General features: G+C 43.8%; 1 protein-coding gene across 5 annotated transcripts in view; it reads right to left on the bottom strand.

Annotated features, from left to right (window-relative positions):
* cnnm2b (cyclin and CBS domain divalent metal cation transport mediator 2b) overlaps positions 1-12,702 on the bottom strand; it is a 33,972-nt gene extending 21,270 nt beyond the window's left edge. For 4 of the 5 annotated variants that reach the window (XM_061091294.1, XM_061091302.1, XM_061091310.1 and 1 more), the window contains exon 1: positions 11,220-12,697. In XM_061091294.1, the coding sequence (XP_060947277.1) occupies positions 11,220-12,696 (1,477 nt within the window). In that variant the 5' untranslated portion in view covers position 12,697. Of the gene's footprint in view, positions 1-11,219 lie in introns of all 5 variants that reach the window. The other variant, XM_061091328.1, reaches the window with a different exon arrangement.
* Positions 12,703-13,706: the final 1,004 nt, after the last annotated feature.

Below are 13,706 nucleotides of genomic sequence, written 5' to 3'. Positions count from 1 at the left end.
TTGGTGAGGAAAACATGAAACCTGCACGAATGTCCTGCAATGTGTTGGTTTACGACACTATTCTCACCAAGTTGCTTTCAAGAGTGACTTCTTATTTATTTATTCATTCTCAAATAAAACTGGATACATTCTGATGAGATGTATTATCATTGTTTTTGAGAGAAATATGAACTAATTTGCTTGTTGTCATCCAGGTAAACAGCGGATTGACTCCAACTGTGATATTTCATAGACCATCTTTGGCTGTGTATTCCCTGATGTGAAGTTGATTTTGGTTTTCACCTTGACTCACTGTATATCTCAATGATATGCTCATTAGCATGTTATTATATTAGCAATTGAGGAGAAACACAAGTTAGTGGTAAAATCACAGACTAAAATATAGAACAACAAACATTATAGTGATAAGTAATACAAAATGATATCATATGCGCTTGTGTGAGTTCAAATACTGCCACCTTGCAGTCAAAGTCTTCAGGACATATTTGAACATAATGTTCAAATAGCCACAAATTAACCATAACCCATGAAATTACCCTTTAATTTTACACTTGTTACACTAATTTTCTCCAGATGGAAAAATCCCAACAATATAAAAGCAAGTTGGAGGATTTTAAACACTAAAGGCCACTGACAGCTGTCTCCTGAGGCACAAGAAAAAGACATGAACTGACTAGATCACTGACTAAAAACAACTCAAATATACTGTATGAGCACAGCAAAGTCGCCATCTGCAATGGAAGCAAACAGGACAGGAATAATAATTCAAGCTGGAGGGTCAGCTGCAGATGGGGTTAAGACTTGGAGGCTGGATCTGGGTCTGGAGGGTCAGCTGGAGCAGTGGCAGGGGCCTGCAGCCCATAGTGGGGCTCTACTAGCAGTTTCCCCCCTTGCTGTTTGATGGGAGACCCCAGAGAGGGAAAAAGAGCAGGCATACCAAGAGAACTGAGTGACCCAAAAGTGCATCTGTGCATTTAGAACCACGCTAATAGATAAACTGCTTATTGCTGCATATGGATGTGGCTCAAAAAATGTGCATTCAAACTTCTTTTTACACTTACATCATACATGCCTCGTCCTCATCACATGTGAGAAGAGAATCTGATTTTGGTTGTATTTTGATAGGAAGCACTTAAAGGCCGATGGGTGAAACTAAGTGGCTATTTGAGATCTTGATAAATCATTGGTTTACTATTAAGTGAAAGGCCATTTATTCTCTTCATAAATCTTTTTAGTTGTCAGCTGGGTCTATTTTAGACCCAGCTGACAACCCAGCCCCCCAATAAAGTTGTGATTCTCAGTCTTCCTTTTTGTTTTATTTATTACTTATACGTTTCAAATGGCCGCCTGAAATAAAACACTACCGTTGCTGAAGTCTCAGAAAAGTGAGCTCCATCAGCTAATTGTAAAAAAGCGCTGGTGTCTTTTGGGCCTGTGAAGGGCCCGTCTTAGGCTTTTCCTCCTGCCAGCAAATGGAGAGACGGACAGTGTGCCCGGTGTTATCAATGAAGCCAGCCTCTTGGCTCTCCAAAAAGTGCAGCTTGGAAGGCGTCCATGGCAGGGCATTAGGCCTGGAAGGTTTGTGTCGTTTGTAATTTATAACACTGAGGGAAATGGGCAAGAGGACAATATGGAGAGAAGAGGGAGAGAGGGAATGTTGGAGGAGGGGGATGGGACTTGCTGCACAAGCAAGTGGCTCTGCCTCCCAGAGTGTGCTGCACAGAGCCTGGTTACCAGGCTGACCAAGCTGGAGGGCTTTCTGTCCCTCTGTGAGACACAGGCTGAATGGGCCTTATTTTCTTTTTCGTTCAAATCAGAGTTAAACATAAACTAGATAAAGATATAATAATTTGTACATACATACTTATATCAATATGAATGCAAGTAAACCAACTGTAGGAGAGAAGGAAATCCAACCCTACACAAAGTACATATTTATTAGCAGCTATTAGCAGCTTATGTACGTCTGAGAACCAAAAGATGTCAAAGAGATGCCAGGTAATCAATGTTTCGGACTTTCAGAAAGAACAGCAACACCGATTTCTTACTTCATTATAATTATCTACCTCAGGAGCTCTAACCAGTGCAACAAACTTTACAAGGTGAAAACTGGGCCGGATTTTCACAGCAAACCTTGAATTCAGGGTTTGTTGAATTTTGCACATCTCAGCCTCTGCTATTAAGACACAATAATCACTGCAACACAGGGATCATCATCATCATCATAATTATTCTGCTCCTCCTCGAAATGATCATACGGGGACACTACTGGCAGCAATTTCCCTTCATTTCATAAAAATGACATAATGCAGAACGCCCCACTTACCTTGATAGCATCTTAAAGACATAACTACAGTCAAAACAAACATATCTACAACATTTTCCCTTCACATGAGACACAAAGTATATTCCTTTGCACAAAAGTATGAATTTCAGATTTTTGGAAATCTGAATGAACTTTTATTACTCTCCGATGACCTTCTAGGGCACAGTGCATTCTCAGTTTAAATTCTATCTCATTGTGGGTTCCATGTCATGACATGGAAAAATGTCCTTCTACCATCCCCTCCCGACTGAGGTGCCCCACGGCTCGTTGCTGGAACCCCTTCTCTTTGCAATATTCACAACTTCCTTTGGTCCAATTATCCACTGGCATGGCTTCTCATATCATCACAATGCAAATGTGAAACAACTGCTTCTATCATTCGTGCCAGATGATCCCACAGTTGCAGTGTCAATCTCAACTTGTCTATCAGTCATGTATGAAGGAAAGGCCACCTTGAGCTAAATCCTTCAAGACTGAACAATTACTCATCCCCACCAATCAATCTCAACATCAGCACCACCTCTTCATCTCTCACCAACAAAGGTCATGAAAAGCTAGGTGCCATATCTGATGACCAGTTATCCTTCTCAGACCATGTTAGCATCTGTCTCCTCATGCTATAGAAAGCAGGCCTTTCCTGACTCAGAGTGCCAGTAAGAGCTTTGTACAAGTCATGGTTATCTCGCCTCACCCACTGAAATGCTCTTATGAATGGTCTTAGTGCTCAGTGAAACACTTACAGATGTTTTCTTCAATCTGCAGACAAGAGCTCATGTCCCTCTGTTGTCCATCGACTTCCACTGGCTGCCAGCATCAAATCCAAGTTGCTAAAGCCTACAGAGTAACTTCAGGGTCACATGCAGGACCTGAATTAAATCAAATGGGCTTATGCGCCTACTTGTCCCCTGAATTTCTCAAAGAAATATCATCCAGAATCACCATCCCTTCACAAAAGGCAACCGCACTCCAGAGTCGGTACTGTTCTCAATATTGGGTCCCTGGCAGTAGAGTGAGCTAGCAAATACTATCAGAGTTTGTATCTTCAAGAAACTCTTAAAGACGTATCTCTTGTGAGAGCATCTCCTTTCCTTACAAGCCTATCTAGCACTTACTGTGTACTTTTTACCAGAGCTCCTGCGCTTGGTCTTATTGAACAAGATACTTCAGCACATCCTTCCGTACTGGAGCTCTTGTGTTGTCTCTGGGTTCTAACTTGCTTTGGACAAGCGAGACTGAAAAATAAATGTAGTTTTATGTTGTAACGTTATGAATTACGTTATTTGTTTATGTTTTTTAATTAGAGGAGAGAGATCTTTGTGTTCTCGATGTTGACTAAATGTCCTGAATTAACTCTCATTGCATTTTGCTGTGTAATAATTGACTTGAACCATTCAATGAACACTGACTGAATATCAACAAGTCTACAAAAAATCCTGAGACCACAACACTTGTTAAAATGACTTAAAAAATGCTTTAAAAAAAGAGTATACACTCAAAAATGTATGCATACTCTGATTACTCATGTGACTCAGTAAAATCCAGGCCTTTTCATAATCAAGCAAATAATTACTCACTCATCTCTACATCACTCTGCAGCTGTTATAGTAATACAGCTTGTCTCGTGTCAATTATAAATCCTGAATACTGTTACTACCTTGATCCTTCATACCCAGTGTGATCTCTGTTTTGGGAAACAGCTTATTAAAAGGAACATGGGGGTGGCTGCATTCTCAATTGTGTAATAACAAATTTTGCTCAGTAGTGCACGGCTACAGATCCCTGGCAACATGTGCTGGAAGCAGACTCAGCTCCTTAACTACATCCACAACACAAAACTACCAAAGCCTTTTCTCAGGAATGGCGGTCGTCAGAGGTTACCAGAAAAGAAACGAGTCTCTAATGAATCAAAGAAGTTGTTAAGAGGAAAAGATGTGATGTGACGTATGATTTCACAACTGTGTCGAGCAAAAAAGTAGCTGTTGAAATATAAATATATTAATCAATCCACTATATATTGCACAAAAAGACACATAAGTAATACAATAATATCTCTCTACCACAATGGGTGCCTCAGATTTATGCAACCTTTATCTTAGTGGGCGTCCATAAATGCCCACTGTCGCTGCTCGACAGAGGCTAGAGGGCCAGATCACAGAGGTTTAGATCAAACGACATACACAGAATTTTTTCTTCAAAGTGACTCTTCACAAAATTACATCTTCAAGGCTGCTGGGACATTTTGGATGTCTCTCGATTTAATTTAGACCAAAGCATGTTCTATTTTCTTTGGCACCTTTTGTCGGTTGCCAAGCAGGGCAAATTTGAAGTCCCACTGATTTTAAATGTGAATATACAGTGAGCTACCTGACAATGAAACAGTTGTTGGTATGGTGAACAGTACCGGTAGGAGTTGTTGCGCAGTAGCAGCACCTACCTGGATACTCAAAGCACAGGACCACACCACTAAATGGAAAATCAGGACCCACTGCAGACAGACTTCTCTGGTGCTCTTGAGTTACATATGGAGTGCCGGGATGTAAAGCAAAGTCATAATGCCCGATCAGACAGGCTTTGGGGAATGCACTGCGCCCATATTCACACTCCTCAACTGTTGTACTAATCGGGTCTTAAAAGCCTACTCCATGTTGTACCAGAATCTGAAGAATGTAGGCCAATTCAAAAGCCAGTCAACAAACACAACAAGAGTTCAATCCAGACAATATGGAAGTCACCATAAGTCAATCATTCATTGACATTTTACATGGCAATTACTCTAATAATCACAGGTGGAAATTCTGTAATAAGCAGCCTACTCTACTACAATATTCTACTCTGATATTGATGTGCTAGAGGGGATTATTTGGGAATATTTCCTTGGCGGTGAATTCAAGGACACTAAAGCCAAACAATATGCAAATTGTAGGGAAGACATGATGTCAATATGGTTGTTTTTCAGTTCTGTACGTTTGGCATGAGTCGAAAATTTTGGAAATGTTTAAACATCTTAAAAAGCTGCATCAGTATTATCACATTAAAAATCGAATGAATGTTTCCAGCAATGCCTTGTAAAATGTGTTAATCAAAGAATACTAATGAATAGACACGCACAATAACCTTTAACAGGGGATATGGCTAACTGCCTGTCTCTGACCCTCTTAAAGATTTCTATTACAAACAAGAAAAAGCTCTCAGTAGAGCTCATACGAGCGCCATGGCCCAACAATATAATTAAATTCAATCAAACCTCACCAAACTGAACACACTTATAGATATCAGTCCTGTCTAGGATTGCAAAATTCCAGGAATATTCAAAGTTGGAAACTTTCCATGGGAATTAACGGGAATATACGGGAATTAACGTTAACTGTATTTACCTTGTCATATACAGACATACATATAAACATTTTGTTGTGTCGTATAGGCTGATTTGAGCCCTGAGGAAACTTTGGGCACTTGACTATATGCTTCTGCATCTTTGTGTCATTCTTAACATAGGTCTTTGCACAGTATTTGCAAATGTACACAGCCTGTCCTTCTACATTGGATGGGGTGAAATGTCTCCACACACGTGGCATTGTTCTGTAGAATAAGATGAGAAAAAAGTTTGTAAAAAAACACAAATGCAATGCCAGAGATATAAATAGATAAATTTAAAATAGTGTTTTGAATGATGTTTTTATTGCTCAGCGTTTAATTTGCAGTTTTTTTTTTCAAAATTCCCAAAATTCCCGAGCTTAATATTCCCGTGGAAACTTTCCGCCCCTTTGCAACCCTAGTCCTGTCAATGTATTGGATTTTTTCATCAAGATCCATGAATGGTTTTCTGGAAAACTTCCTTTGGTTATTCCAGAGATAATGTGTTAAAAAAAATTAGCGATCACGTGACCTTAAACTTCCAACCCCCAAAATGTCAGTTTAGTTCATTTTCGAGTCTATATGAATTTGTGTAGCAAATTTGACGATATTCCCTCACGCTGATCTTAAGGTATCAAGGTCAGGAAAAACATAAAGATACTTTGTGAAGCCACTGAGACCTTGACCTCTGAGCTTTGGCTTTCCAAATCAAGTGATTTAATCCTTGAGTCAAAGCGAATGTTTGTGCCAAATGTGAAAGGATTCTTTGACGGACATTCCAGAGATATTCAATTCACAAGGCAAAAACAGCTTTGTGAGGTCACAGTGACCTTGACCTTAGACATTTCAACACCAAGTCTCAACACTTTATCCTGAAAAAATCATAAAAAATGTTTATGTCTCCAGCCACTGGTTGTCGCCTGCGCGGATGCATAAAAAGAAATTCAGCATTGAGTCACATTTAAATGAAATTACTCCAAATATAGTCAGATGTAGCTGCGTAATTGCAATATGAAATTATTTGCTAATACAACAACTCAAAAGGGGGATAATATTTCCATGTTGTTGGTTCTGCTGCCCCAAGTGGCCAAGAGAACAAAACTTGAACAAAAACGAAAGAATCTTCATAAATACTGTCCTGTAAGTGAGCACATAACCACATATTGTGAATTCAACTGTGAAAAAAGTAAAAAAACAATACATTTTCACTTCCAGAGTTTAAACAAGACTCTAAAGGTTTAAAAGAACCATTAGAAGTGATAACAATTATTCATGGATTGTGGTAAACAGGCTCAACCATGCAAAACATTGAGTGTGGCTCCTTAAGTCAGAGTCCAGACTACAATCGAGAGTGGACTATATACAGGGTTGCTACAACAGCAATTTTGGGCTTCTTTCATAACGTGCTGCCAAATGATACGCAAACCCAAAAGTCAATCAAAAGAGTTAAACAAAACACATGCAAGAAATCAAATTGCCAAACGACAGAACAGGTGCATGAAGAAATGGGAACAAAACACAACACGAAAATAAGCTCTCTTTTTAATATGTGTTAATGTGATCCCACAGTGTGCTATTTGTAAGTTCTTCTGTAACAAAATTAGATTCCACTAATAATGCCATCTCCGATAACACAAAGTATAGTGAAAAGCAGACAACCTTTGATTCGAGGTAATTACTTCTGATAAAGTGAGCGGCTGGCAGCCGACGTCGTGCTGAGTTCAAAGGGGTGTCCCTCATCAGGAAACATGAAGTGTTCCAACCAACATGATGCCATTTAATCCCAACACTTGTTGCAGCGTTAGCACCAAGGGTTACCAAGCAAACACTCCAACGTGCGTTCTAGACATTGGCTATAGTACGCTCCAAACAAACACCAGAAAAGATAATCTAAAGCAAAACACAAAACTGCTTTTAAAAAAAAAGGATTTCAATAAGACCGACAGAATAAAAAAATCTGTTTCACTTTAAGACGAAGCCCTGAGCAGGGAGACCGTGAAGGCTGGTGAATCTGAATTAAGCATAGATTGGCCTATATTGCAGCAATCGGGGGAACTAGTTCAAGACGTGCCAGGCCTCATGTAGGCTCTTTTACACAGGGGACGCTACTCTGAAACCCTGAGGCCCAAAAACCTGAGGTGGGGAGCGCTAGCTGAACATGATGTTGATCATTTATCATCATGATAATCTAAAGATGAGGGAGGAGTACTATTAACATGAATGTAAATGTAACAGCTTGAAAAGAAGTGCTGTGAAGAATTCCATTGACTCCCTGTCTAAACATTACCTACATGAAACACCAATTTTGTCGCGGACAAACAGTGGAGGAACCAAATCAATGTACACACACAGAGTCAGAGATGACAAGAGGGAGTTTATAAGCGTCCAGTCTTAGCAAGGCCTGAGGAAAACTGTGGGGGAAACGTTTTCCTTGCCTCTCAGTCCCCCTCGGACAACTCCCAAATACTAGTTAGGCAAGTGGCGTGCCTTCCCTGGGGGGTAGAGAGCACCGTGTGCTGGAGAAGAATACCTGTGCACAACCTGATTTGAGTTCTCCAAAGACCCCTACATACAGTCAGCCCCCTCTCCTCCTCTTACAAGGCTGGTTGCACTGCGTGTGAGCTGGTGAATAACTTTCACTTTCAGTAATATCGCCCGTTTCTTTGAAGTCGAGAGGGAAAGTTGAATTCCTGTTTCTCTGGTCCCAAACGGCACACACTGACCTACTCATTAACCGCTAAACCTGCAGCTCTGACAAGCAGCCCCTGGATGACAGTAATTGTTGCAATCACAGACAAACAGCAATTAAATGACAGGGTCAGAAGTTTCCAGGAGGGTGTCCGCCTGCATTAAAAAGCTCCCGCATAAATCCTACTTTAACCCCTGACCTAGGCCCAAGGTCGAGCCACCTGGAAAATGAGCAAGGGCACACTGTGGGTTTAAATCTGACTTCTTCACATTTTTGCTTTTTATTTTAGGGCAACATTAGATTGGACATTGGAGAATAGGATTACAGTGAGTTCTGTCACATTGTTAAATTGAGAACATGAGCATAAAAGAAATCTAGTCAGTCACAAAGTTCAGATCCAACACAAAGCAGCGCTGGCCACTCCGACACGGTGTCCAGCACGAGCGGGCGGTTTGGGTTTTGGGATTTTTTTGTTACAGACTTCAGTCGACTGTGCAGCTCCACAAGCGGCATCAAATTAATTAACAGTGACTTACAATACAAAGCACTTTGAACTGAGTGTGCGCCGCGAACAGAGCCAGATTGACAGGGAACTTTGACCCCCCCGCCTTCCCTGCAACTGTTGGTTATGACTTCTATGAGAAGCTGAAAGGCGAATTCCCTCTGGCTCCTGGCCAGCAGCAGAGACACCCCACACTTCGGCCATTACTCGCCAAAGCTATAGCATCAAGTACGCTGGCAACATAATGTATTTGTCTTTAAGGGAACAACACAGATACCTAATAACACCAGTGAACTGCCAGTTGATTTGAAACCCAGTCAGCCCTGGAGTTACTTGTTTTATATGAACCTCAATCAAATGGGATTGATGATATGATGAAATGATATGTACAGCAACAATTTATGGATTCTCTCTGATCCTGCAGCAGCACAGCAAACTTTACTTTCACGCTCAGATCTCAGGATCTTTAACGACTCACACTTCAAGCTGTTTGTCAGTCAACTAGGTTTTTTCCTCAATTAATTTGCTAATTGTTTTGTTGATAAAATGCCAGAAAACAGTATGATATATACCATTATATTTCCAATGTATATTAGAAATAAGATGTTATTATTGAATTAATCATTTCCCAAAGATACACAGGTGACTTGTCCAGAGTGTATAGCAAATGACAGCTGGGATTAGCTCCAGTCCCTGTTATGAATGGACGGATGGATGGACAGATGGATGGACGGATGGATGGACGGATGGATGGATGGATGGATGGACGATTTCCCATGGTGTCCAAAGTGTCAACTTCCCATCCCTTGTTATGTCGGACCAGCGGTCAAAGAGATATTGACTTTAAAATTAAATAAAATATAATAAAAAGGTATAATCCTTTATAGAGAGTAGGGTTAAACTGCAGGAATTATATTCTGTAATATAACTATAGTAATAATACAACATGGGGCAGTACCTCCTCCTTATTGTTTGTTTTGCTACTGCACGTCTTTAAATAGTCAGTGGTGATGAAACCCCCCCCCCCCTGTGAGTATATTATGTAATGCTAATTTGGCATGGAGAACTTCCCCTAATTTCTGGTAATGGAGCTCACTGACTAGCTCTGAACCCCCCAATTAATCCTCTTAAAAGGGAAGTGAATATTGGAATGAGCACGCGATGCATATATCAGTGCTGTTCCCCCGTCACATTGTGGATGTTGGGAAATCTGCTGCGCGACAGGTGTTTCTGTGAATCACTCCCACGGCTGCCGGGAAGAGAGACCAGGCTCACATCTACACACACTGCCAGGAATCAGTCAGAGGCAACAACAGAGAGAGAGGAGGGGGGTGGCTATGCAAAACACCAGGTAAACCACGGGCGAGGTAAACATCTTTCTCAAACACACCATGCGCATACACAAACACAACACATGGGGGGCTCGAGGGTGTTAGAGGCTGTTATTCATTATCCACACGACTGCATTCCAGGGCTGGGCAAAAAGGAGTTATCGCCACCATCACTAAGAGGCAAAGCACAGGAGAGGCAAGAGGGGGGGGGATTTAAGCAGGTTCTCAAACAAGATGCCCCCACCTGATAACCTCAGCACTGCCGTTGCACCATTCCCACATGTCCTAATGCATTCACAAATCAGAGAGAGAGAGAGAGTGAGAGATAGAGGGAGGGTGGGTAGGTGAATGAATGGGAGGAGGGCAAGGAAAGCAAGACAGAGAGTGTAGGAGAGAGAGAGTGTGTGAACATTAACGCTGAATGGAAGCGATGGAGAAAGATAAGGACACCTCCTCCTCCTCCTCCTCCTCCTCCTCCTCCCCTTCCCAGGAAGTGACCAGTGAGGCTGTGGCAAGTTCACCTCACTCCTGACGTGGCCACTTTAGTGAAGCAGGCCTGATAAGAAGTGCCACAACAACCCCATCATCCTCCTCCCTGTCCTCAGCTATACCTGGAAGTTCTTGTTAAATCTTGAAGGGGACAAGAATTTATCCTGCTACTCCCCAAAAAGAAAAACCTACAACAACAACAAAATCAGGTTATGCACATTGGCTCACAGGACTCAGATGGACAAAGCAGTGGCATCCTGAAAGGGAAGAGCTGTAAGAGGCTGCAGGACCTGGGACCCACTACTCACCAGTCCGTCTCTGGCTCTTGCACAGGGGGGGTGGGGGGTGGTGGTGGACAGGTGGAAGGCCAACCTGCTCCTGCAATAAACTGTTATCACCTGAGGGTCAGGAGATCTCTCTGACCGGTCAGAAAGTGACCCTTTCACCTGGCATTACAGGTGTCAAGGGTGCTGTCACCTGGGAACGTGTCACTCTTAATAAAGGAGATAGTGTGATGGGCTGCCTCACCTTTTTTGAACTCCTCCAGCATCGCGTCCAGCTTGGTGTCATTGAACACATAGTGCAACGGGTGGCTGTAAAACTTAGTGATGGTTTTGAGCGGCGTGGAATCATCCGGGTCCACGAAGGCCAGGTCCTTGACGAAGAGCTGGTCCACGATGTTGGACCTCTCGCCCTCGAACACCGGGATACGCGTGTAGCCGCTCTTCATGATCTCGGACATGGAGTTGAAGTCCAGGGTGGCGTCCCCCGGGATCATGAAGCAGTCCCTCAGCGGCGTCATCACGTCCTCCACCGTCTTAGTCCGGAGCTCCAGCGCGCCCTGGATGATGTTCAGCTCCTCCTTCACCAGGTCGTTGTACGGGTCCGTGACGCGCAGCATCTCCAGGAGCTTCTCCCGGTTGTACACGGTCCCGATCTCCTGGCCCAGCAGGTAGTCCAGCAGCTTGCTCACCGGGTAGGAGGCGGGGAAGGTGAGCAGCATGAAGAACTTGGTGAGGAATATGGTGTTGGCCCCGACCGCGAGGCCGTGTCTGGAGCAGATGGCCTGGGGCACGATCTCCCCAAAGATCACGATCCCGATGGTAGACATGACCACCGCGATCAAGCCCGAGCCGGCGATGTCGTCCAGCAGGATGGTCAGCGTGGTGTTCACCAGCACGTTCCCCAGCAGGAGCGAGCACAGCAGGTAATTCCCTTGGCTGCGGACCGGCTCGATTTTCTTCGCGTAGTTCTTCTCCCGCTCCGTGCCGCAGTTCTGGACGATCTGGAGCTCCATGGGGTCCAGGGCCATGAGCCCCAGGTTCAACCCGCTGAACATGCCCGACAGGCAGAGCAGCATGGAGATGAAGATGACCTGGAGCCAGAAGGGCAGCAGGAACTTTTTCTCCTCCACCACGATCACGTTGGTGTCATCCCCGTTGTGGTAGATCCAGGTGGTCTCCGTCCAGGGGTCGTGCATCCCGATCAGGGCCGGCGAGGAGGTGGCGATGCACAGGTAGTACGATTTACTCCTCTCCGTCTTCCGCAGGGGTTTGACCTCCACCTCAACTATTCCCGTGGTCTTTCGGCTCAGGATGATGTGGGGCAGTATGATGATGTCCGAGGTCCTGATGCCGCAGGGGTGCGGGCTGGACAGGTCCTCCTGGCCCGGGTGGTCCCAGGAGGACCCGTCCACGCTGCGGCTGCGCTCATGCTCCGTGAAGGAGATCTTGGACCAGGTCTCGTTGTTGATGTTCTGCCCGTAGATCCGCAGCTTCACCCGGGAGCGCTCGCTCAGCCGCAGGTAGCCCCGGTCCATGAAGGAGATGTCGTCCGTCTCCTCCAGCCTCAGGCCGATGATGGCGGTCTCCTCGGACCCCTCCTTGCCACTGGTCGGGGTCGCACAACAGCCCGTGACAGTTAAGAACAGCATCGCCAGAGCTCGGACCCGGTTCAGTGACGCCATTTTTGTAGCAGGGGGTGCCAGGGATAACGGTTCTGCCATATTGATCACCACTGGCGACGCGAGCTCCTGAATGGGAAGGGCGGTGGAAACTCAGAGCCCGGGGGAGTCCGCCTTCATCTCCGCAGAGGGTCGCTGGTGCATCGGGACCCCTCGCTCCCACTACGTGTCCACACTGGTGCTGAGCGAGCGCAGGCTTACGGGCCAGCTCGTGCCTCCCCTGATGGCCCCCAGACGGGCGACGGCCGCGGCCAATCAGGGGCCGCCGTGGGCCCGGGGGCGGGGCCAGCGCGGCGTGGTCGGCGAATCAAATTCCAAAACAAGTGCACCTCATGTTAAGAGACAGGACTCTGCTCGTGACTTTTCTAACACGAAGCCCCCGCAGCAGATCCGGACCCCCAGCTCTGACATGTCATCCGATGCAAGGGAATGATACTGCGTTTATTATGAGATGTCAGATGAGGATTTACATTGTGTGTATCGCATCACACGGTGAACGGACATGCTGATGCACCTGTAGCTCACACTCCAAACTTTTTATAAAGAAGCACTTCCCATGATATTGTATTCAATAATAATGTTTTGTTCTCAGATTGTTTGATTTCAAAGAGTTTCAGTGACCGGGAGACCATCAATTATTTGATGTTTCACAAGAAAAAATTATTTCAAAAAGTGTTTAAAATTAAAACGCAATTTCTTCTATGACATGTAAACTAATACAATTAGTACCTATTCCCTTATTTTATCCCTCAGGTTTTTCAATTTATTACATATTTATTTAATAATTTGTATAATACAGGCCTGTTTCAAATCAAATATCTATTTTCTATTGGTAAAATTGTTCTTGACGTAAAAGCCCACAATATGATAAGTCCAATGAACATAAATACATTCAGTTGATTGAAAATGTTTGTTATCCTTTCATAGAAATTTCCCCATATAATAATAAGAACAAGAAGAACAAATTTGCAAAGCACACACTACTGTGAATCTGTCAAATTATTTTGTTAAATTAAAAGAATTGTAACAGAAGTACTGTAGTGGCGAAAGTG

Source organism: Limanda limanda, chromosome 2 (genome assembly GCF_963576545.1).
Source record: "Limanda limanda chromosome 2, fLimLim1.1, whole genome shotgun sequence".
Taxonomy (NCBI): domain Eukaryota; kingdom Metazoa; phylum Chordata; class Actinopteri; order Pleuronectiformes; family Pleuronectidae; genus Limanda; species Limanda limanda.
This window is presented reverse-complemented; position numbering and strand designations above follow the sequence as displayed.